The sequence below is a fragment of the Bombina bombina genome, chromosome 3 (genome assembly GCF_027579735.1).
Source record: "Bombina bombina isolate aBomBom1 chromosome 3, aBomBom1.pri, whole genome shotgun sequence".
Lineage (NCBI taxonomy): Eukaryota > Metazoa > Chordata > Amphibia > Anura > Bombinatoridae > Bombina > Bombina bombina.
In genome coordinates, this window is record NC_069501.1 from 626592086 (window position 1) to 626619236 (window position 27151).

Sequence of the window (27151 nt, forward strand, 5' to 3'; positions counted from 1 at the left end):
ATATATATATATATATATATATATATATATATATACACGTATATATATATATATATATATATAAACACATCATTAGCTAATTAATTACTTTTAATATAGTATTTTTTTTCCTTTTCATTGCTAATTCAAGGGAAACATCCTGTACAAGTCCAGGGCTAAAGGTCATTCTAACATAGGTAAAAGTACTACGGCCACAGTCATTGCTTTCCCCCGCAGCAGGACATGTCTGGTCAGCCAATCAGGAGTGGCAACTAGTAATTTTCTGCTTTGGAGCTGCAGTGCTCAAGTCACTAATGCAAACAGGACATGTTCTAATGAATGCAATTTTTGTATTAGAATGTCCTTTTCAGAAATCCCAGGAGCTCCTGAAATTCCAGTTTGGACTTCTACATACCCCCTTCATTAAAAATAATTCAACAGCTTTATATATATTTACATTGTTTTTTTGTGGCTTATAAGTGTCACACAAGTTTATCAATCACTGCTTTGTCATTTCTAAACTAAACATGTTCTTAAGATGCATCCTATTTTAATTTGAGGCTCAATGTGCCCTATTAGTGCAAGTGGAGGAATAATGATCACAAAGTGCTAGATTATTTTTCTCTATTCTTTGGGTTTACATAAAGAAGCGAGTACACTGTGACGTACATTAGCATACAGAGCTGCACAGAAACATAGATATTTCCTTCTTAATATAAGGAGATTCCACGGCTACATTCCTTACTGTTTGGAAGTACTGAACCTGGCCACCAGGTGGAGGCAAAGACACCCCAGCCAAAGGCTTAAATACCTCTCTCACTTCCCCATCCCCCCGTCATTTTTTGCCTTTCGTCACAGGAGGATGGCAGAGAAGCGTCAGAAGATTTTAGAGTAGTTCCTTAGGGGGGTATCTGTCCTTCGATATGGGACTGGAGTTTTAAGTAGTCTTGTCAGCCTCTCAGTGAGAGCATTCACGAAATTTAGTCTGGAGATGCAGGGAGAGTCTTTCTGCGAACCCATCCAGACTGCCTGCTAACAGCTCCTTAAGCAATCAGTGTTGACGAGTCTTACTGCCTGCTCGTTTTCTTTACTCAAGTCCATGTCAGGAGCGATGCTACAAGACTGTCACACTTGAGAAGCTGTGTTTCTGTTCCACAGCATGGATTCTGGTAAGATCGTCAATTTTTACATATGTTGGAAACACTAGAAGACAGGGTCACAGTGTGACTCTTTTCTCCAACATAGGTGTGTCCGGTCCACGGCGTCATCCTTACTTGTGGGATATTCTCTTCCCCAACAGGAAATGGCAAAGAGCCCAGCAAAGCTGGTCACATGATCCCTCCTAGGCTCCGCCTTCCCCAGTCATTCTCTTTGCCGTTGTACAGGCAACATCTCCACGGAGATGGCTTAGAGTTTTTTGGTGTTTAACTGTAGTTTTTATTATTCAATCAAGAGTTTGTTATTTTAAAATAGTGCTGGTATGTACTATTTACTCTGAAACAGAAAGGTGATGAAGATTTCTGTTTGTAAGAGGAAAATGATTTTAGCAACCGTTACTAAAATCGATGGCTGTTTCCACACAGGACTGTTGAGAGGAATTAACTTCAGTTGGGGGAAACAGTGAGCAGACTTTTGCTGCTTGAGGTATGACACATTTCTAACAAGACGATGTAATGCTGGAAGCTGTCATTTTCCCTATGGGATCCGGTAAGCCATTTTTATTACATAAGAAAAAAAGGGCTTCACAAGGGCTTTTAAGACTGCAGACATTTTCTGGGCTAAAACGATTGATATATAAACATATTTTATACTTCATAGCTTTGAGGAATTATTTTATTCTTGGGAATTATGTAAAATAACCGGCAGGCACTGTATTGGACACCTTATCCTCTGGGGGCTTTCCCTAATCATAGGCAGAGCCTCATTTTCGCGCCTCTATTGCGCACTTGTTTTTAGGAAGCATGACATGCAGATGCATGTGTGAGGAGCTCTGATACACAGAAAAGACTTTCTGAAGGCGTCATTTGGTATCGTATTCCCCTTTGGGCTTGGTTGGGTCTCAGCAAAGCAGATACCAGGGACTGTAAAGGGGTTAAATATAAAAACGGCTCCGGTTCCGTTATTTTAAGAGTTAAAGCTTTCAAATTTGGTGTGCAATACTTTTAAGGCTTTAAGACACTGTGGTGAAATTTTGGTGAATTTTGAACAATTCCTTCATACTTTTTCACATTTGCAGTAATAAAGTGTGTTCAGTTTAAAATTTAAAGTGACAGTAACGGTTTTATTTTAAAACGTTTTTTGTACTTTGTTATCAAGTTTATGCCTGTTTAACATGTCTGAACTACCAGATAGACTGTGTTCTGTATGTGGGGAAGCCAAGGTTCCTTCTCATTTAAATAGATGTGATTTATGTGACACAAAATTTAGAGAAAAATTTCTCAACAAGCTGAACCTGATGTGATTACATTTAAATTTAAATTGGAACATCTCCGCGCCCTGCTTAAGGAGGTGTTATCTACTCTGGATGATTGTGAGAATTTGGTCATTCCAGAGAAATTATGTAAAATGGACAAGTTCCTAGAGGTCCCGGGGCCCCCCGAAGCTTTTCCTATACCCAAGCGGGTGGCGGACATTGTAAATAAAGAATGGGAAAGGCCCGGCATACCTTTCGTCCCTCCCCCTATATTTAAGAAATTGTTTCCTATGGTCGACCCCAGAAAGGACTTATGGCAGACAGTCCCCAAGGTCGAGGGGGCGGTTTCTACTCTAAACAAACGCACCACTATACCCATAGAAGATAGTTGTGCTTTCAAAGATCCTATGGATAAAAAATTAGAGGGTTTGCTTAAAAAGATGTTTGTTCAGCAAGGTTACCTTCTACAACCAATTTCATGCATTGTTCCTGTCACTACAGCAGCGTGTTTCTGGTTCGATGAACTAGAAAAGGCGCTCAATAAAGATTCTTCTTATGAGGAGATTTTGGACAGAATTCATGGTCTCAAATTGGCTAACTCTTTCACCCTAGACGCCACTTTGCAATTGGCTAGATTAGCGGCGAAAAATTCTGGGTTTGCTATTGTGGCGCGCAGAGCGCTTTGGCTAAAATCTTGGTCAGCGGATGCTTAACATTCCTTTCAAGGGGAAAACGCTGTTTGGCCCTGACTTGAAAGAGATTATTTCTGATATCACTGGGGGCAAGGGCCACGCCCTTCCTCAGGATAGGTCTTTCAAGGCCAAAAATAAACCTAATTTTCGTCCCTTTCGCAGAAACGGACCAGCCCCAAGTGCTACGTCCTCTAAGCAAGAGGGTAATACTTCTCAAGCCAAACCAGCCTGGAGGCCAATGCAAGGCTGGAACAAAGGAAAGCAGGCCAAGAAACCTGCCACTGCTACCAAGACAGCATGAGATGTTGGCCCCCGATCCGGGACCGGATCTGGTGGGGGGCAGACTCTCTCTCTTCGCTCAGGCTTGGGCAAGAGATGTTCTGGATCCTTGGGCGCTAGAAATAGTCTCCCAAGGTTATCTTCTGGAATTCAAGGGGCTTCCCCCAAGGGGGAGGTTCCACAGGTCTCAATTGTCTTCAGACCACATAAAAAAACAGGCATTCTTACATTGTGTAGAAGACCTGTTAAAAATGGGAGTGATTCATCCTGTTCCATTAGGAGAACAAGGGATGGGGTTCTACTCCAATCTGTTCGTAGTTCCCAAAAAAGAGGGAACATTCAGACCAATCTTAGATCTCAAGATCCTAAACAAGTTTCTCAAGGTTCCATCGTTCAAAATGGAAACCATTCGAACAATTCTTCCTTCCATCCAGGAAGGTCAATTCATGACCACGGTGGATTTAAAGGATGCGTATCTACATATTCCTATCCACAAGGAACATCATCGGTTCCTAAGGTTCGCATTCCTGGACAAGCATTACCAGTTTGTGGCACTTCCGTTCGGATTAGCCACTGCTCCAAGAATTTTCACAAAGGTACTAGGGTCCCTTCTAGCGGTGCTAAGACCAAGGGGCATTGCAGTAGTACCTTACTTGGACGACATTCTGATTCAAGCGTCGTCCCTTCCACAAGCAAAGGCTCACACGGACTTCTAAACTCTTGTCAAGTACTTCATTCTGTTCCTCTTCCTTCCATAGCGCAGTGCATGGAAGTAATAGGTTTGATGGTAGCGGCAATGGACATAGTTCCTTTTGCGCGAATTCATCTAAGACCATTACAACTGTGCATGCTCAGTCAGTGGAATGGGGATTATACAGACTTGTCTCCGACGATACAAGTAGATCAGAGGACCAGAGATTCACTCCGTTGGTGGCTGTCCCTGGACAACCTGTCACAGGGGATGAGCTTCCGCAGACCAGAGTGGGTCATTGCCATGACCGACGCCAGTCTGGTGGGCTGGGGCGCGGTCTGGGGACCCCTGAAAGCTCAGGGTCTTTGGTCTCGGGAAGAATCTCTTCTCCCGATAAATATTCTGGAACTGAGAGCGATATTCAATGCTCTCAAGGCTTGGCCTCAGCTAGCAAAGGCCAAATTCATACGGTTTCAATCAGACAACATGACGACTGTTGCGTACATCAACCATCAGGGGGGAACAAGGAGTTCCCTGGCGATGGAAGAAGTGACCAAAATCATTCAATGGGCGGAGACTCACTCCTGCCACTTGTCTGCAATCCACATCCCAGGAGTGGAAAATTGGGAAGCGGATTTTCTGAGTCGTCAGACATTTCATCCGGGGGAGTGGGAACTCCATCCGGAAATCTTTGCCCAAATTACTCAGTTGTGGGGCATTCCAGACATGGATCTGATGGCCTCTCGTCAGAACTTCAAGGTTCCTTGCTACGGGTCCAGATCCAGGGATCCCAAGGCGACTCTAGTAGATGCACTAGTAGCACCTTGGACCTTCAAACTAGCTTATGTATTCCCGCCGTTTCCTCTCATCCCCAGGCTGGTAGCCAGGATCAATCAGGAGAGGGCATCGGTGATCTTGATAGCTCCTGCGTGGCCACGCAGGACTTGGTATGCAGACCTGGTGAATATGTCATCGGCTCCACCATGGAAGCTACCTTTGAGACGGGACCTTCTTGTTCAAGGTCCGTTCGAACATCCGAATCTGGTCTCACTCCAACTGACTGCCTGGAGATTGAACGCTTGATCTTATCAAAGCGAGGGTTCTCAGATTCTGTCATTGATACTCTTGTTCAGGCCAGAAAGCCTGTAACTAGAAAAATCTACCACAAAATATGGAAAAAATATATCTGTTGGTGTGAATCTAAAGGATTCCCTTGGGACAAGATAAAAATTCCTAAGATTCTATCCTTTCTTCAAGAAGGTTTGGAGAAAGGATTATCTGCAAGTTCTTTGAAGGGACAGATTTCTGCCTTATCTGTGTTACTTCACAAAAAGCTGGCAGCTGTGCCAGATGTTCAAGCCTTTGTTCAGGCTCTGGTTAGAATCAAGCCTGTTTACAAACCTTTGACTCCTCCTTGGAGTCTCAATTTAGTTCTTTCAGTTCTTCAGGGGGTTCCGTTTGAACCCTTACATTCCGTTGATATTAAGTTATTATCTTGGAAAGTTTTGTTTTTGGTTGCAATTTCTTCTGCTAGAAGAGTTTCAGAATTATCTGCTCTGCAGTGTTCTCCTCCTTATCTGGTGTTCCATGCAGATAAGGTGGTTTTGCGTACTAAACCTGGTTTTCTTCTGAAAGTTGTTTCTAACAAAAACATTAACCAGGAGATAGTCATGCCTTCTTTGTGTCCGAATCCAGTTTCAAAGAAGGAACGTTTGTTGCACAATTTGGATGTAGTTCGTGCTTTAAAATTCTATTTAGATGCTACAAAGGATTTTAGACAAACATCTTCCTTGTTTGTTGTTTATTCTGGTAAAAGGAGAGGTCAAAAAGCAACTTCTACCTCTCTCTCCTTTTGGCTTAAAAGCATCATCAGATTGGCTTACGAGACTGCCGGACGGCAGCCTCCTGAAAGAATCACAGCTCATTCCACTAGGGCTGTGGCTTCCACATGGGCCTTCAAGAACGAGGCTTCTGTTGATCAGATATGTAAGGCAGCGACTTGGTCTTCACTGCACACTTTTACTAAATTTTACAAATTTGATACTTTTGCTTCTTCTGAGGCTATTTTTGGGAGAAAGGTTTTGCAAGCCGTGGTGCCTTCCATCTAGGTGACCTGATTTGCTCCCTCCCTTCATCCGTGTCCTAAAGCTTTGGTATTGGTTCCCACAAGTAAGGATGACGCCGTGGACCGGACACACCTATGTTGGAGAAAACAGAATTTATGTTTACCTGATAAATTACTTTCTCCAACGGTGTGTCCGGTCCACGGCCCGCCCTGGTTTTTTAATCAGGTCTGATAATTTATTTTCTTTAACTACAGTCACCACGGTATCATATGATTTCTCCTATGCAAATATTCCTCCTTTACGTCGGTCGAATGACTGGGGAAGGCGGAGCCTAGGAGGGATCATGTGACCAGCTTTGCTGGGCTCTTTGCCATTTCCTGTTGGGGAAGAGAATATCCCACAAGTAAGGATGACGCCGTGGACCGGACACACCGTTGGAGAAAGTAATTTATCAGGTAAACATAAATTCTGTTTTTATCTTAATAGATTCATGGGTTAATATCTACTGAGGGGGATTATTGAACAGTGGGGATTAATCAAATGTGTTGCTTTGATTTTATGCTGCTTTATGTGTGAGATTTTATTGGGCTCATAGACTGTTTGTTATGTGGCTAGAACACACAGGTTTTTACTTTCACTTTGAATGTTGCAGACTCTCAATTGGAGTTGTGGGGTTCTGTTCCTAAGGTGGATGGCGCTATCTCCACGCTGGCCAAACGTACTACTATTCCACTTGAGGATAGCTCGTCGTTCAGAGAGCCAATGGATAAAAAGATGGAAACTTTTCTAAGAAAAATGTTTCAACATACGGGATATTTGATTCAACCGGCAGCGGCTGTTGCATCAATTGCTGGAGCTGCGAACTACTGGTGCGACTCCTTATCGTAATTGATCGAGGTGGCGGGTCCCCTCAACGTTATCTAGGAAAGAATTCAAGCCTTGAGAATTGCTAATTCTTTTATCTGTGATGCAAACATGCAGATTATTCGCCTAAATGCTAAAGTTTCTGTTTTTTCAGTTCAGACCCATCGGGCGCTCTGGCTGAAGTCCTGGTCTGTGGATATGACTTCTAAGTCTAGAATTCTTTCCCTTCCTTTTAAGGGAAATATTTTATTTGGTCCAGGCCTGGACTCCATTATCTCCACGGTAACAGGGGGTAAGGGTGCCTTCCTACCGCAGGATAAAAAGAACAAGCCTAAGGTAAAGAGTTCTAATTTTCGTTCCTTTCGTTCTGAGAAATCCCAATGACAACAGTCCTCCTCTAAGCTTGAGCAAGCCAAAAGTACTTGGAAGCCGGCTCAATCCTGGAATATATCCAAGCAGAGCAAGAAGCCCGCCGAGACCAAAACGGCATCAAGGGGCGGCCCCCGATCCGGCGCTGGATCGTGTAGGGGAAGACTGTCGCTGTTTTTAGACGCTTGGTTCAGGGACATGCAGGATCCATAGGTCCTGGAGGTCATAGCTCAGGGCAGATTTTTCCTCTCAAGCCTGTCTTCCAAGACAGAAAAGAGGGAAGCCTTTCTGGGGTGCGTGCGGGATCTGTCCTACTTAGGGGTCATTGTTCCGGTTGCTATCGCAGAAAGAGGTTTGGGATACTATTCAACTTGTTCGTGGTTCCAAAGAAAAAGGGAACTTTCCGCCCGATTCTGGACCTAAAGTGCTTACATTTTCTAAATGTCCCCTCGTTCAAGATGGAGATAATAAGGTCCATCCTTCCCCTAGTTCAGGAAGGACCATTCATGACCACTATAGATCTGAAGGATGCTTACCTTCACGTTCCACTTCCAATTCCTAAGGTTTGCGTTCCTGGACCAGCACTTCCAGTTCATTGCACTTCCATTTGGTCTAGCTACTGCTCCAAGGATTTTTTACTAAGGTCCAAGGGGCTCTTTTAGCCATTGCCAGAACCCAGGGTATAGCAGTGGCTCCCCCTTCTCTCTCTTCTTCGATCTCATAGATGGAAGATAAACTTAGAAAAGAGTTCTCTTATTCCAAGAACCAGGCTAGAATTCCTGGGTACTGTAATAGACTCCATATCCACAAGGATATTCCTAACAGACCAGAGACGTTGCAAGCTAGCTTCGGCATGTCTTGCCCTCCGGACCTCCTTAAGGCCATCTGTGGCTCAGTGTATGGAGGTAATTGGTCTCATGGTGTCCAGCCTTTGCCTGGTTCTGTCTCAGACCGTTGCAACTGTGCATGCTGAGGCAGTGGAACGGCGATCATTCAGATCTCTCAACGGATTTCTCTGGACAACTGGTCGAGAGAAGCTCGCTCTTGGTGGCTCTATCCAGATCATCAGTCCCGAGGGACATCCTTTCTAAGACCATCCTGGGAGACTGTGTCTACGGACGCGAGTCTATCAGGATGGGGAGCTGTTTGTGGTGCCAAGAAGTCACAGGGCCTGTGGTCTCAGGAGGAACGCTCCCTCCCAATCAACATTCTGGAACTTCGGCAATCTTCAATGCTCTGAAGGCTTTGCCTCTTCTGGGTTCATCCCGGTTTATCAGATTCCAATGAGACAATATAACCTCGGTGGCTTACATCAACCATCAGTGGGGGACGAGAAGCTCCCTAGCAATGAGGGAAGTATCTCTGATTTTAGAGTGGGCGGAGGCCCACAGCTGTTCTCTGTCAGCGATCCACATTTCAGGTGTGGACAACTGGGAAGCAGATTTTCTCAGCAGACAAGCCTTTCATCCGGGGGAATGGTCTCTCCATCTCAAAGTGTTTGCGGAGATATGCTACAGGTGGGGGATGCCGGAGATAGATCTCATGGCGTCCCATCTCAATACCAAGCTACCCAGATATAGGTCGAGGTCCAGGGATCCTCAGGCGGAGCTAATAGATGCATTAGCAGTGCCTTGGAGGTTCAATCTAATTTACCTTTTCCCGCCGTTACCACTCAATCCTCGTTTAGTGGCCCCCATGAAGCAGGAGCAGGCATCAGTGATACTGATTGCTCTATCGTGGCCGCGAAGGACGTGGTTCGCTAATCTGGTGAGGATGTCATCTTCTTCATGGAAGTTACTTTGTCGCAGGTATCTGCTGGAACAAGGTCCTTTTGTTCATCAAAATCTAGATTCTCTGAGGCTGACTGCGTGGAGATTGAACGCTTAGTCCTAGCCAAGAGAGGTTTTTCTGAGAGAGTTATTGATACTCTCATTCAAGCTTGTAAGCCGGTTACTCATCGCATCTATCATAAGGTGTGGTGAACCTATTTATTCTGGTGTGAAGAGCGTGGATTCCCCTGGCTTAAAGTTAAGGTTGCCAGAATCCTATCGTTTCTGCAGGATGGACTGGAGAATGGTGTTTCTGCCAGTTTCCTGAGGGGACAGATTTCGCCCCTGTCCGTTTTACTGCACAAGAGGCTTTCTACTGGCTATTGCTTCTGCGCGCAGAGTTTCTGAGATTGCCACTTTGCAATGTGAGGCTCCTTATCTGGTGTTCTATTCAGATAAGGCTGTCCTACGTACTAAGTTAGGGTTTCTTCCTAAGGTCGTGTCAGACCGCAACATCAAATAAGAGATTGTGGTTCCTACCTTGTGTCCCAATCCTCCTCCTTCGAAGGAACATTTGCTTCATAATTTGGACGTGGTTCACGCCTTGAAGTTCTATCATCAGGCTACTATGGATTTTAGTCAAACTTCTTCCTTGTTTGTTGCCTATTCTGGGAAGCGTAAGGGTCAGAATGTCTCTTCAACTTCCTTATCCTTTTGGTTAAGTAGTGTTATCCGCTTAGCTTATGAGACAGCGGGACATAAATCTCCTCAGAGAATTACGGCTCATTCTACTAGAGCAGTGGCTTCCTCTTGGGCCTTTAAGAACGAGGCCTCTATGGATCAGATTTGTAAGGCGGCTACCTGGTCTTCCTTACATACTTCTTCAACTTCAAGTTTGATGTTTTTGCTTCAGCTGAAGCAGCCTTCGGGAGAGAGGTTTTGCAGGCTGTGGTGTCCGCAGATTAGGGTCCGCCTCTTTTTGTCCCTCCTGTTTTCATTCAGTGTCCTCTAGAGCTTGGGTATAAGTTTCCCAACAGTAAGGAATGAAGCCGTGGACTGTCCTTATGTTAAGAAGGAAAACATAAATTGTGCTTACCAGATAATTGTATTTCCTTCTGTATAAGGAGAGTCCACGGCCCCCGTCCGTGTTCTCCGATGAGCGGCCCTCTAAATTATATTTTTCTTCTGGCATCTTTTATACCCTTATATTTCTCCTACTGTTCCTTGTTCCCTCAGCAGAGAGACTGGGGGAAGGGGGAGAGGTATTTAAAGTGAAGGTAAACTTTGATGAATAAAAGCCCGGTTTTTAAAAACACTATTAAAAACAGGGACACTTTCATTCATCAAAGTTTAGAAGGCAGCCATTTTGATTAAAAACTTACCTTTGTTTTTTCCACAGCCAGAGCAGCTTCCCCCACCCAGAGATCCTCTCTTCACACGTCATCAATGACTAATCCAGCTTCCTCCAATCACGACATGGCATCAGGCAATGACTACCCTGAGGGGAAAGCCGTGAATGGAGGAAGCTGGATTAGTCATTGATGACGAGTGAAGAGAGGATCTCCGGGTGGGAGAAGCTGCTCTGGCTGTGCAAAGAAGAGATAAGTTTTTAATCAAAACGGCTTCTTTGTAAACTTTGATAAATGCCCCTGTTTTTAATAGTATTTTTAAAAAACTTTGACTGGGGTGTCTTTGCCTCCTCCTGGTGGCCAGGTTCAGTTTTTCCCAACAGTAAGGATTGAAGGAATGAAGCCATGGACTCTCCTTATACAGAGGGAAATGAAATTATCTAATAAGCATAATTTGTTTTTTAAGGATATTTTTAGTTGCCCAAATACAGAATTATTCAGAAATCCAGACTTTTTCATTAATGTTATTTAAAAATCAAATTCCTAAATAATTTCCATTTTCCCTCCAGTAAGCCACCATCTTCTTCGCATGCACTTTTTGTGTGTTTTTAAATGCAAATGATAGTATGTGTTTATTTAAAACAACCACTATAACTTTTTTCAATACAGTACTATACTAGCTTTCTGATTGAACTACCTATATAAAAGTATTAAAATAATATACAACTACATTTAGGTTGCTGTATAAGCTATATTATGACATGTAAATGTAGCCCAAATGGCATCAGATATTGTTGTTTAAATCCCACCCCCTCTCCAAACTGTCCCATTTTACGGATGCAAATACAGTATATAAATCCAAATCTTTTATGGTCCCAATCAGTTTGGATAAAGGTTTTTTTTGTACCTGTGCTACATTGCAACATCATTTTTCTACTTGTCATTTTTTTCTGGAAGCTTTTTATAACTTTTTAAATACCACATACTTTTAGTAGGAATTCAACTGATGACAAAAAATGATTTGCGGGTATGTTGTAATTTTATCTCAAATGCCATACAGATCAGAATTTTGATGAAGCAACTGACAAAATACTAGTTCATAAAGCAAAAATATAGTGTGTGTAGAAAAAAAAAGTAACAAACTAGCACTTATACGTTTTCTATTGGAGATGTCCATAAATGCCTTTATTTTTATTTATCTCATTGTTTATTTTAGATTATTGGAAATTCTTGGAACTTGGTTACTGAAATCCTTCCGTACCTATATAAAATACCCTGTCTCCTATAGATGTTCAGTTTTACACCTTTGTATACATACTTTTTTTTGTATATATAGTGTCAGGTAAATACTTTAGGCATCACGAAATGGCTGGTTTCAGAGATACATTATGCAAGTAAAAATGTCAGTTAAAGGGACAGTAAAGTCAAAACTAGACTTTCATGAGTCAGATAGGGCATGCAATTTTAAACAACTTTCCAATTTACTTTTAGCATCAAATTTGCTTTGTTCCCTTGTTGGTATTTTTGAAAAGCTAAACCTAGCTAGGCTCAAACTAATTTCTTAACAGTTGAAAACCGCCTCCTAGTTTAGAGCATTTTGAAAGTTTTTCACAGTTAGACAGTGTTAGTTCATGTGTGTTATATATATATATATAACATTGTGCTCACTCCCGTGAAGTTATTTAGGAGTCTTCACTGACTACACTGCATGTCTGTCAAAGGCACTTAGATAAGGAGGCTGTCTGCAAAGGCTTAGATACAAGGTAATCACAGAGGTAAAAAGTATATTAATATAACTGTTTTGGTTATGCAAAAACGTGAAATGGGTAATAAAGGGATTATCTATCTTTTTAAATAAGAAAATTTTTGGTGTAGACTGTCCCTTTAAGAAGATGAAAGAGAGGTTTTCTTTAGCATTTCTTACAGTTGCAGTCAGAGCCAATGGACCACGTTTTATATTTCTCTGCCTTGTAAATGGTTTTGCTTATTTCTAGGTTTAATGCTAATACCCAAGATATGAAACCTCTATAAATCTTCTCTTGACTAGGCTTCCCAAGCCACTCGCAGCAAGCAGGCCTGCCTTTATCACGATGAGACTCTCTTGACTTACCTCTCAATGGTGCGCGACATTGAAGTGAGGCTGGGTCCTCTGCAACCACTTCCCCAAACTATGCAAGATTTGCAAGAACAGTTGAAACAGACTGAGGTATAGTATTTAAACCTACTCCTTTTGAATTTCTTTTTGTGTATCATAAAAAAACATAACTACTCTTACATTCATTGTCAAAGTGCTTCATTTGTTCCTAACAGTATCATACAATGGCAGTGACATGCTATTAGGGAGTTTTTTTGAGTAGGAACCTGTTTTGTCACTTAAAAGGATTGTTAAAAAATATTTTGAGGTTTGTAGATAAACACAGTGAGATATAGTTATAAATGATTTAATGAAATTTGTGCTGACCTATGTTCTCATGTTTTTAAATAGAAGCCATCAAATTAGTTCTGCAAGATTGGTGGTGCCTAGGATTTAGTAGGTTGGGGTATGTTTGTCCGTGTGATCTAATTGTGTGCATTTTGTGAGCCAGGCCTTTTTATATGCTTGTGACTAATTAGAATTTAATGTTACCAAACTGAAGTTATATATGTGGTGTAGAATATACTTTTTCAAATCGGTTTGCGCATTTTATTTTTTTTAGTTTTAGCTGTTATAAATTTCAGGCTATGAGGAGAAGCGCAACTCTTATATATATTTTGTGATCTAACATATTTATTTATAAAGCGCCAACAGATTCCACAGTGCTGTCCATGGGTACAAAGATAAAAGTACAGAACAATACAATATAAAAGACACCAGATAAGGTTTAACAAACAAATACAGGGCGAATTGAGGGCCCTTTTCCCGTGGGAACTTACAATCTAGACATATAGAGATCTGCCATGAACTACCTTTATCAATATCACACAAAAAGGAAAGTCTCGGCACCAAAAGGATTATAAAACATTTGTAAGTACATAAACTGGGTGCTTAATGTGCTATATTATCCAAGCACTGGTATACGCTTTGTGCATAAAATGTCACACATACAAATGCCAGCCAGATCGAGCAAACGGTAAGCAGATAAACTGTGATAATTTCAGTTTGCAGAGAAATGCGCATACACTGCGCTTGAGCCTTACCACTGGGCTGCGGGATGAACACTGGAGTACCTTGTCAGATGCCATGTTGGTCCACAGGAGCTATGTCTTATGCAGTCTGCTTATCCTCACGTGGGTCGCTGCAGAAACCGCTACCTCCGACTCATCTCTGCTCCCTACTCAATCACGGGAAATTGCTGATGACGTCATCAGTGTTCTTTACCTCTGCTTCTCATGCCGCTCGCTGCTTGTTTGTGTGAATATAGCTGCAAAACCTCTCGGGGTCTGATGTAGGACTTGAGAACCTGTGCTCACTTTCCCCCAAATCCAGCAACAGGTTAGGAAAAACGAGACACTAGGCAGGTCCAATTATAAAATATAACTTTTATTTCAGCTTACAGCAGCTTCATATAAAAAAAACAAAAACACAAAAACAATTTAAGACGATTCAAAACATCAAGAACAGATTAGAGTTCCTGCTTACACATTTCAGCAATAGCCGTAGTGATAGCATATAGGAACTATACAAAATGTTCTATTTAAAAGACCTACCTACTTCTGATAGGATAATTAAAACCATTCTACTCATTCACTGATAGGGTGTGATGTATGAAACACCCCTAGCTAGTCACTGAAAAAGGTGTATCTAGAGAAACCTAAAACAATTAAAGGGACACTGAACCTAAATTTTTTTCTTTTGTGATTCAGATAGAGCATGCAATTTTAAGCAACTTTCTAATTTACTCCTATTATCATTTTTTCTTCGTTCTCTTGCTATCTTTATTTGAAATGCAAGAATGTAAGTTTAATGCCGGCCCATTTTTGGTTAACAACCTGGGTTGTTCTTGCTCATTGGTGGATAAATTCACCCACAAAAAAACAAGTGCTTTCCATGGTTCTGAATCAAAAACATAGCTTAGATGCCTTCTTTGTAAAATAAAGAAAGCAAGAGAACGAAGAAAAATTGATAATAGGAGTAAATTAGAAAGTTGCTTAAAATCACATGCTCTATCTGAATCACGAAATAAAACATTTGGGTTCAGTGTCCCTTTAACTCCTTGGTTGCTAACAATATTAACCTCTTTGTCGCTGATATCACTTATATAAATTTAAGTAATATATGCCGTTATCTGGTTAAACAGTATATGCAAATTCCAAAAATCATCAAATTTCGGCACATTGTCTCAAGATATTACAAACATTATCACCACAATTTGTTACAAACAATATAGAAACATCCATGCATATATACAATTGTGAATCTTTGTTTGCAGTTATCTCTAATGCAACCTGAGTTCCTGAATTGTATTTAGGCTGGAACGTATTTATATATATATATAAATATATATAGTCATAGCATTTCAAATACCTTTCTGCTATTTTATCATATATATATATATATATATATATATATATATATATATATATCATCTTGTGTTCATTGTATTCTCCACTTTTACTAATTAATAAATATAAATGTAAATACAAACATATGTGGTATCCACTGTGTTTATTATGTAATCCATTTACATTTATTAATAATCTTATTATAGAGAGTGATTATTGGGATTGACAACATTTAGAAAAAGAACTGTAATGTTATGTCTGTTCTGAGTATGTGTGAGATTAACCATTTCATAATTGCCAGTAATTTATCACATCATACTCAGAATTTAATCCTTGAGGTATTCTGGTTTTCAGTTTGTGAATCCAGAATACCTCTCTCAGTGCCAGTTTGGATTCTCCGTTTTGTCTCTTTCTGTATTTGTTCTATTATTGTCCATTTGAGAGAGGCAGGACATTTTTGATGCTGTTTTTAAAATGTTGAACAAAGGGAATCGTTAAGGTTCCATTTTTTATATTGTTGATGTGTTCCCAGATTCTCTCTCGGAACTACCTTTAGCACATGACTGTAGTAGGTGGTGGTTGGTGATATATTTAAAGGTCATATTACAAATTTACACAAAAGAAAGAGAAGCGTTCTCTCAGGAACGAATAACAGTCTCTGGGAGCAGTCTCTTTTATCCCAATAGTGCTTTTTTACAAAGAAGAACATTATCAGTCTGATCCCGCCTAACAATCCTTCTGGATATATTTATTTTAAATATTTTTTTATTGATTTATCAATTCTTATTGTACAAAGAACATGACTGAAAAGTACAAATACATGTAATTAAAAATACAATAGTAATGGTACGGTACAATCAAGAGCTTAAAGGGACACTGAACCCAATTTTTTTTCTTTCGTGATTCAGATAGAGCATGCGATTTTAAGCAACTTTCTAATTTACTCCTTTTATCAAATTTTCTTCATTCTCTTGGTATGTTTTTTTTGAAAAGCAAGAATGTCAGTTTAGATGCCGGCCCATTTTTGGTTAACAATCTGGGTTATCCTTGCTGATTGGACAGCACCAATAAACAAGTGCTGTCTATGGTCCTGAACCAAAAAATTGCTGGATCCTTAGCTTAGATGCCTTCTTTTTCACATAAAGATAGAAAGAGAACAAAGAAAACTTGATAATAGGAGTAAATTAGAAAGTTGCTTAAAATTGCATGCTCTATCTGAATCAGGAAAGAAAAAAATTGGGTTCAGTGTCCCTTTAAAATACATTTTCAGATATTGCTTAAATACATCAGTTGCCATTTTGTTACAGCATTCAGTAAACTATGTCTTCTCAGGTCTAATAGGCTTATTTCCATTCCTCTCTATTATTTCTCAAATATTAGTGTAATGTGGAGAAATAGTGTCTCTGTTCATTCTTCTGGACATATTTAAAGGGACAGTAAACACCTTTTAATTACAAGAAATTTATTTTGTCTTGCTATAGAATAACATATCAACCAAGTCTATACATTTAAAAAAAAATAACATCTTAACTCCACCCACCACATGCCTCATTTAGAGGAGCCAATCCGGGCCACAGATGACAAGGCTAGCCATGTTCATAATCTTATTAGAAATTGCATTGGTTTGCAGTTGTTGTGTGTTACAGCCAATTAGGCAAAAATATGTAGCAGGGCTAGTAAAATAAAGGTGGGCATAGCAACTTGTCATCAAAGAGAAAAATTGTTACATTCCTAATTCAGATCAGGGATACCACTTTGCTCTCCTTCCTTCACTGAACACTGTCATGTCACGTGAAGACAGCATTCACACACAGCGGTTACTTAGGGAATGAATCCTCCTCCCAGTAGAATGTTGTGCGTAGAATCAGGGACACCAACTTGGCGGCACACACAAGGGATATATATGTAGGTGCCTAAATTTGGGCACCCTTGTCATTTTGTTGATTTGAATACCTGTAACTACCTAGCACTGATTAATTGGAACACGCAGTTGATTTGGTGAGCCCATTAAGCCTTGAACTTCATAGACAGATGCATCGAATCATGAGAAAGGGTATTTTAGGTGGCCAATTGCAAGTTGTTCTCTCTGACTCTCCTCTGAAGAGTGGCAACATGGGGGCCTCAAAACAACTCTCAAATGACCTGAAAACAAAGATTGTTCAACATTATGGTTTAGGGGAAGGCTACAAAAAGCTATTGCAGAGATTTAAACTGTCAATGTCCACTGTGAGGAACATAGTGAGGAAATGGAAGACCACAGGCACAGTTCTTGATAAGGCCAGGGGGATATCTATCAAGCCGTCAACCGCAAATACGCTAGAATTTAGCAACGTAATTGTGGCGAGCTTGATCCGACCTAGTTATCAAAGCCTACAGACCAGCAAAAGTTGAAATCTGTGACGTAACATACAATCCACCGGTCTCAATCCGACAAAGTTCGATGCTTACATCATTACAGATGTTCTGAATACACATTCGGCACTATTTGACACTTTTTAAGTTATCAAATAGTTAACAGGTACACTTGCGGCTATTCTGGCCCAGCGTACCTGGTTTTCAATCCGCCACCCTGGAGGCTGCGGATGCCATAGGAATCAATGGGAGTCTGAAAGCAGCGAAAGCTTATGTTTGATGCTGCCAGATATCCCATTGATTTCTATGGTAGAAAACCAGTTACGTTTACACCTAACACCCTAACATAAGCCCCGAGTCTAAACACCCCTAATTTGCCGCCCCAACATCGCCGCAACCAAAATAAAAGTATTAACCCCTTTCCCGCCGCTCCCGGACCCCGCCACCACCAAAATAAATGTATTAACCCCTAAACCTCTGGCCTCCCACATCACTACCACTAACTAAACCTATTAACCCCTAAACCGCCAGCCCCCCACATTGCCATAAACTAAATTAAGCTATTAACCCCTAAACCTAACAAGCCGCTAACTTTAAATTAAAATTACCACATCTCTATCTTAAAATAAATTTAAAATTACCTGTAGAATTAAAATAAACAATTTTTAAACTATTAATTAACCTACCCTAACTATTATACTACACTTAAATAAAGCTAGCAATTACATAAACTAAATTACATATTACCTACCCCTACTCATATTATTTAAATCTACTATTTAACCTTATTATTACCATGGTAATAGTTTATTTTAATTCTACAGGTACGTTTAAATTTATTTGAAGATAGGGATGTGGTAATTTAAATTTAAAGTTAGCGGCTTGTTAGGTTTAGGGGTTAATAGCTTAATTTAGTTTATGGCGATGTAGGGGGCTGGCAGTTTAGGGATTATTAGGTTTAGTTAGTGGTAGTGATGTGGGAGGCCAGAGGTTTAGGGGTTAATACGTTTAGTGTTGGCGGGATAGGGGTTAATACATTTATTTAGGTGGCAGCGGGGTCCGGGAGCGGCGGGATAGGGTTTAATACATTTATTTAGGTGGCGGCGGGGGCTGGGAGCGGTGGGATAGTGGTTAATACATTTATTTAGGTGGCAGCAGGGTCCGGGAGCGGTGGGATAGGGGTTAAACATTTTAGTATAGTTGGGGCATTTGTGGCAGGGTATAAATAAAGTTGGTAAAAAGCCGAATAGACGCAAGATCGATGAAAGTTAAAGGGACAGTCAACACCAGATTTTTTGTTGTTATAAAAGATAGACAATCCCTTAATTACAAATTCCCCAGTTTTGCATATTCAAAAATATTCAATCAGAGCTGTCTCCATGGTAAATTCACGTGCATGAGCTCAATGTTATCTATATGAAACACGTGAACTAATGCCCTCTAGTTGTGAAAAACGATCAAAATGCATTTAGATTAGAGGCGGCCTTCAAGGTCTTAGAAATTAGCATATGAACCTCCTAGGTTTAGCTTTCCACTAAGAATACCAAAAGAACAAAGCAAAATTGGTGATAAAAGTCAATTAGAAAGTTGTTTAAAATTACATGCCCTATTTGAAACATGAAAGTTTTTTTTTGGACTTGAGCATCGGACTGTTGTTAAAGGGACAGTCATCGCCCCGTACTTGGTGTGCTGCTTTTTTCCGGCTTTTTTTTATAAATATGGAGATCATATTCAGGTCCGCGGCCGCGATATTAGGCGAGCATATTGGTGCCGTTGAATTCAAGAAAGTTGACGGCTTGATAGATATCACCCCTCAAGTGGCATACCAAGTAAAATATCGGAGAGGCAAAGGCAAAGGATGGTGAAAAACAGCCCACAGACCACCTCCAAAGACCTACATCATCATCTTGCTGCAGATGGTGTCACTGTGCATTGTTCAACAATTCCGCCCACTTTGCACAAGGAGAAGCTGTATGGGAGAGTGATGCGGAAGAAGCCTTTTCTGCACACACGCCACAAGCAGAGTCGCTTGAGGTATGCAAACGCACATTTGGACAAGCCTACTTCATTTTGGAAGAAGGTGCTGTGGACTGATGAAACAAAGATTGGGTTATTTACTCATAACAAGGGGCATTATGCATGGCGGCAAAAAAACACAGCGTTCCAAGACAAATACTTGCTACCCACAGTAAAATTTGGTGGATGTTCCATCATGCTGTGGGGCTGTGTGGCCAGTGCCGGTACTGGGAATCTTGTTAAAGTTGAGGGTCGCATGGATTCCACTCAATATCAGCAGATACTTGAGAATAATGTTGAGGAATCAGTCACAAAGTTGAAGTTACGCCGGGCTAACAAGACAACAACCAAAAACACTGCTCAAAATCTACTCTGGCATTTATGCAGAGGATCAAGTACAATGTTCTGCAATGGCCATCCCAGTCCCCAGACCTGAATATCATTGAAAATCTGTGGGGTGATTTGAAGCGGGTTGTCCATGCTCGGCAACCATCAAACCTAACTGAACATGAGATGTTTTGCAAGGAGGAATGGTCCAAAATACCTTCATCCAGACACTCATTACAGGCTATAGGAAGCATCTAGAGGCTGTTATTTCTGCTAAAGGAGGCTCTGCTAAATATTGATGTAATATTTCTGTTGGGGTACCCAAATTTATGCACCTGTCTAATTTTGTTTTGATGCATATTGCACATTTTCTGTTAATCCAATAAACCTCATTTCACTACTGAAATATTACTGTGTCCTTCAGTTATTTGATAGATCAAAATGAAATTGCTGATCCAAACATCCAATTATTTATAAATAAAAATCATGGAAATTGTCAGGGGTGCCTAAACTTTTGCATACAGCTGTATATATATATATATATATATATATATATATATATATATATATATATACACCACTTCCGTTGTTGGCTATAATGACTTTCACAATAAAGACCAAAAAATAAATAAATAATGCAATTCTATGGAGTATCCACATATTTGATTGCAATGTATACAATGCTGCATTTTTTTGTGTTGCATGGCCTTTAAATGGATATTCCAGCCAAAACCTACTTGCAAATTAGTGCATTTAATTTTTTTTAATAGAAAGAATTTATGAAAGTTATATTGGCAAAAATACTTCTTGTAAAAGCTGTCATGGTTTCAATGATGACTTTTATTGTTCATGGGTATGTAGAGCATATGTAAATCAGTACCAGTGTTTGCCCAGAGAGCCTGCGGTTGCAATACAGGGCACGTCCAGATTTCTAAGCAGACAGGCTGTTTAAAATGCTTCTTCACACAGCATCTATGTTCACACAGCCCATGCACAGTAAAAGTTCTCACTTAAAGGGACAGTCTACTTGAACATTGTTATTGTTTAAAAAGATAGATAATCCCTTTATTATCCATTCCCCAGTTTTGCATAACCAACACTGTTATATTAATATTCTTTTTACCTCTATGATTACCTGTATCTTAGCCCCTGCAGACTGCCCCCTATCTCAGTGCTTTTTACAATCTTGTATTTTAGCCAATCCGTGCTGGTTCTAGTATAACCATTATCATTCTCCACTGGAGTGAGCACAATATTATCTATATGGCACACACGAACTAGCACTGTCTGGCTGTTGTGCAAGATTTAAAAAGCTAATAAAAGGGGGGCGGAGCTGACCACTGAAGCGGAAGGACGTGTTTGCAGGAGCTCCTGGAAGAATCCTTCTATATGTATGTTTTTTTTTTACAAAATGTTGCCCTATTCCAGGATTCCACAATAAATTCTTGTACACAGCCTTGTCCTAGGTTGGTTTTTGGACAATCGGAATACCCCTAAAATCACTGCCATGACCTATGTTCTTCAGTGAAGCCACAAGGTGATTGATAATATAGGCCTGTAACTAGGCCACAACTATCTACCTGACACGATCTACAACACTCAAGGCTTAGGCTGCCGTGGAAATCCCCCCCCCCCCCCAGGAAACTGGGTGACAACGCAAGACTGATAATAATTGATCCAAATCTGTTAAGTGGGGGTATGGATCTGCAAAATCGGACCAAAGAGATAGGGTCAACTCCGATCATGGCTGCTGTTGATAAGTGGGAAAGGGAAATCACTCTCCTAATTAAGGGACACTTTCTGGACCTAAAGCGATGACTAAAATCCCTGATAAATGCTGTAGATGCTGGAAATCTTAACCCGGTGGCACCGACTGACGTCTTACCCAGTACAACAGCTGATACTGAAGCTGAGATATATGGCTCCTCTGAGGGTGCAGAAGCTCCTAGTACATACTCAGAGTCGCACAAAAATTATTTTACCACATTTTACTGTGAGACCACAGATCAAGCTGCTTGCCGAGCGCAGTGGAGGTGGAGATGTGAGTCCGTAGGGGATTCGTGGATGCCAGCTCCTGGATGGCCTATTACACATAGCACCGGCTGCCCCGATTCCCTTTCTGAAAGCCTGGAGGGCAAATTTCACGCAGAGTTACTACAGAATAACTGGTCAGCTTCGCAACATCGCACAGGCTATTACGATACCAGCCGACTTCAGAGTCATACTCTGATCGCTAAAAACTGCCAGCCAGAAGCCCTCTCCATGGAGAATAACTGTATGGCTGTTAGTACCTCTTCAGACTTACGTACCAGGAGAGAGATGAAACATGGAGTGGGGTTAGCACATAAAGCCTGGACGGAGGAATCCCTAATTATAACAGTACACCTTTCAAGACTGTTCAACTTCGGATACCTCACCAATGACTGTATTTACCTATAATATACAGAGACTTTGCCGTATGGTTGCTATTACTTCCCTTAGAAGATTTTGGTTAATACATGCACCTGTTTAATTGGTTATAAGGCCATCCCTATATGTTGCACCAGTTATGACAACATTTACTGTTTGATGATATAGATATGCAAATATGTATCACATTATGTTTTATTCATCATACACTATATTATTTTATTTTCAGAAGGGGCTCTGTTTCATTGTATGCTAACTCGAAAAGACTGCCTAACAACTAGGTTGTTACTGATGAGACAACACTATATAAGAACTTCAAAGATAATATCTTAATTATGCTAGGGACGATATGGTAGAACATAGGCGAGGAAGTGGGTTGATTGCTTTTCTGAGCTCTGGTTTGGGATATGAGGTGCTATCGTTACAACTTTTAGTCCTGACACAGGAATTATAATTTTTTACTATACTTCCTGGCCAGCTTTTATTCAGAATCGCAAGTATTGAGATGATAACCATCTCAGTGCGTTCGTTATATAATACAACCAACCAAGGATGGGAGTCTTGAGTATAGTGCCCATACTCTTGTGGCAGACTCCATCACATACTTATTCCCAACTATTACTTTTTTGATCAGTTCTACTGATAATGGTATGATCAACTTTATTCTGAATGGCTTAAGAGCAACTGGTAGTTCACAATAGGAGATAGGGTTATATGTCCCTAAGTGAGATTTTACAGTGCCCCCACAATTGAGGCTATTCCCAATACCTAGTATAAGTATATTGGCCCCTACATATATTTCTAGACAGCCTACTTATCAAACCAACAGTACCACCTTATAAGATAATGTTAACTGTTCTATGTATGGCAATATGCCGTTTCATTTTTATAAGGGGCTTTGTTTTGTTATCCCAGTGAAATACCTAGCAACCTGGTCGACATTATGCTGTCACCAATATTTCAGAGTCCGAAAGATAAATCCCAAATTACTTTGCAGGTATACAGCTAAAATTAGGGAAGGAAGCCAACTGATATTTTCTACTTTTAACCTAGGCTATGGCTTAATGTGTCATGAATATGGTTCGTAGTCCTAGTTCAGAAACTATCTCTCTACAACATACCCAGGCTGACTCCTAATTAGGATAATGGATATTAAGAAGTCAGCTGACGATGACTGTATTAATATGATAAGTTAATGCCTTAGGTCTGAAGACTATATATATATATATATATATATATATATATATATATATATATATATATATATATATATATATATATATATATATAAAACCAGCTATCGACCAATACCTAATTAACTTAAATATATTTATATCCAGGTAGTCAATTTTGCACTTTTTCCCAGTTAATACTCCCACAATATATCCCACAGGACTGATATGGGCTACACTAGTCTATACGGTTAAGAGCTTCCCGGAAGTCCATAATATGAGTCAGGAGCTCATGCTTTCTATTAAGATTTTGTAGTAATCTTATTATGTGTATTATTTCTCCCACTTGATGGTTTAGTGTACAATTGTTTCTATATATACCCATTCAGTGAGATTAATATCCTACTTCTGAAAGAAGTGACTATGATTTTGTGGAGCTTATTTAATATAATCTGCATTGACTAGGTTGACTTGCCGGTCTCCAGATTGGGGAGGTGTGATGATTATCTCACCTTGCTTGCAAAATATATACATAATTGTTATGAATTTCATAGTTCTAAGTCTCTTGTTTAGCGTATTTCCATATGTTGTCCCGCTGTTCAGAAGTGCTGTAAGGGTAGTCCCGGCAAATACAATACTAGGAACATCCTGATTCATTGGCCTGTTTGAACAGTATAAATGGTCTACGAACAGTTCATTTAATTCCTATTTTGGAATAATATGTCTTTTCTTTCATGTAATTGGCAAGAGTCCATGAGCTAGTGACGTATGGGATATACAATCCAACCAGGAGGGGCAAAGTTTCTCAAACCTCAAAATGCCTATAAATACACCCCTCACCACACACACAATTCAGTTTTTACAAACTTTGCCTCCTAAGGAGGTGGTGAAGTAAGTTTGTGCTAAGATTTCTACGTTAACATGCGCTTCTCAGCATTTTGAAGCCTGATTCCTCTCAGAGTACAGCGAATGTCAGAGGACAGTATCATCTATTGAATGCAATGATTTTTCTAACGGGGGTCTTTTTCATAGGTTCTCTGTTATCGGTCGTAGAGATTCTTCTCCTACCTCCCTTTTCAGATCGACGATATACTCTCATATTGTCATGATTCCACCTTAAATCCCTTTGTCCACCTTTACTATTCACCTATAAAAGGATATCAGATACACCTGTTTAATGCTTGATTATTGAAGTTGTGTTTCTGAAGAACTTCCTGTTCCTCCGCTTCTACTCTTTCAAGCCTTTAACTAATTTTTGTGAATCATCTACGTTGGATCAAGTCTTCACTTTCAAAGTGTATCTCAAGTGATTATATCTTCCAAAACTTACTTCTCCAAGGTATTAATCCCTTGCCGTAACCCATAGCCTGAATCTGTGACGTCATCTCACTCCGACTTCCAGCTGTGTCTCTACACTTCTCACACGCTATATCTCTGGAGCCGTACAGCACTCGCTTCCTGCAGCCTTCCTCCTGTCTGACCTGTTCAGTGAACGCTGCCTAATCAATAACGCTGCTTCCCAGCTGTGACTTCGATTCATTTCAGTCTCCGCTCAGGTACAATCTCCCTCAGCTCATAAACTGTTTTTGCCTCAAGTAAGATCAGCTTGTAACTTACAAAGTTATTTTTGTTAATTCAAATTATCATCTCATATATAGCGGATACATAATTTTTCTATCATTTGGTTCACCATTTGTCTCCTGTTTAACTCTTGTGCGCACAGAGTGTCTTATTTTTTTCTATTATACAGCCTGTCTCTAGTAAGACAAATCTTATTCTGAGTGAGTTTTACATAAAGATTCTTTCTCCTCAGATTTTCCACTCTGTATTATTTTTTATTATACAAATCATTTTCAATTACTAATATTAAGTTTGCTTTATTCCATGTGTTTAACTCATTCAAAGCTATATTTGTTAAATATTGGAAAAAGCTACAAATCTAATTTTTTTATTATTATTATCACCTGGAGACATGACAGAATAATCAAGCCTTAAACAGGTGTATCTGATATCCTTTTATAGGTGAATAGTAAAGGTGGACAAAGGGATTTAAGGTGGAATCATGACAGAATCATTAGCCTCAAAAAATTTGTCAGCCCATAATCTGGGTTCCCCACTTAAATATGAGATCACAGTACATACTTTTACTCTATCAGAATAATATGTTTTAGGTTTCATAGAGAACATGAGTAAGCATGCATTGCGAAATTCACGAAAGCGAGTGCGTACACCAGCAAACACACTTGGAGGGTTAATCTTTGGTTCAGGGTGTTCAGCTGCCTTTTGTGTAATAAAGTCATTCATAATACTTTTCAAGGTATTATTTTCATTTTTTAACTCTGTTAAACCCTGAGCTAATATCTCCACCTTTTGATTTAAACTGGTTATTTCATTTGCCATTGCTGCAGGATCCATATTTCAGAGTAACTTTATATATTTTTAAGGCTTGATTATTCTTGTAAAAGTTATTGATGGTTCCACTCATTTAAAAGGTCCAATAACACACCACACTATTCCACTACTCACTACTACAGGTAACGGACATACTGAATATATCACATTCGATATACTACCTAACTCTATCCATCCTATCATTTTAGGATTCCCCTGGTTACAGCAGCATAACCCAAGTATTGATTGGGTAACCAATAATATACAATATACATCTCAGTACTGTACCAATACTTGTTACCCTACAATCTCTATAAACCACATACAACCTCAAATACCCTCAGAATACCTTGAGTTTTCGGATGTGTTTAATCTTAAAGAGGCAGACAATCTACCACCACATAGGCCATTCGATTGTCCTATAGACACTAAACCTAATACCACCATACCTTTTGGTAAAATATATCCTATGTCTAATAAAGAATTGCAATACCTTAGAGAATATCTCGACGAAAATTTAAGAAAAGGGTTTATATCCACCTCCACATCTCCAGCAGCTGCTGGAATGTTTTTTGTGACCAATAAGGATGGTACTATACGTCCTATTATAGATTACAGGGGTTTAAATGAAATTACAGTAAAAAATCGCTACCCACTTCCACTCATCCCTGAACTCCTAGAAAGATTAACTGATGCTCAAATCTTTACCAAACTAGATTTGAAAGGTGCGTATAATCTCATACGCATAAGGAAAGGGGATGAGTGGAAAACAGCTTTTAAAACTCGTTATGGCTTATATCAGTACAATGTTATGCCTTTTGGCTTGACAAATGCTCCAGCAACTTTTCAGTTTTTTATAAATGAGATATTCAAGGATCTATTAGATATCTGCGTAGTGATATATCTAGATGACATTTTAATTTATTCTAAGAACATAACTGATCACATCAAACACGTACGATGGGTTTTAATGAGGTTAAGAGAGCATCATCTTTATGCTAAATTAGAGAAATGTCAATTCCATGTAAAGACAATCAAATTTCTGGGTTATATCATCTCCCCAACTGGCATCGAAATGGATCCTGACAAAATAAAGGTTGTTTTGGATTGGCCTGTACCTACCAGTTTAAAATCTCTCCAAAAATTTCTTGGTTTTTCCAATTTCTACAGAAGATTTATTCAGGGGTATTCCTCCATAGCTCAACCCTTAACTAAATTGACAGGAAAAACTAAATTTTGTTGGACTACTGAAGCACAAGAAGCATTCGAACATCTGAAAAAATGTTTTACTTCAGCTCCCATTTTACAGCTTCCTGATCCAGATGCAGATTATACCTTAGAAGTTAATGCCTCAAATGTTGGTGTTGGGGCAATTTTGTCTCAACGACGCGTTGGATCACAAGTTCACCATCCTGTTGCCTTTTATTCCCGACTCTTGACGCCAGCAGAAAGGAATTACTCTGTGGGTGATCTAGAACTTTTGGCAATAAAAGTTGCCATGGAACATTGGAGGCATATTTTGGAAGGCACA

At 39.9% G+C, this 27151-nt stretch overlaps 1 protein-coding gene across 6 annotated transcripts in view; it reads left to right on the top strand.

Annotated features, from left to right (window-relative positions):
• Positions 1 to 27151, top strand: part of MACF1 (microtubule actin crosslinking factor 1) — a 413635-nt gene that overhangs the window by 81040 nt on the left and 305444 nt on the right. For 3 of the 6 annotated variants that reach the window (XM_053707285.1, XM_053707286.1, XM_053707290.1), the window contains one exon: positions 12519 to 12677. The exons of the other annotated variants lie outside the window; for them this stretch is intronic. In XM_053707285.1, coding sequence (XP_053563260.1) covers positions 12519 to 12677 — 159 coding nt within the window. The remainder of the gene's footprint in view (positions 1 to 12518; positions 12678 to 27151) is intronic. 6 annotated transcript variants of the gene reach the window in all.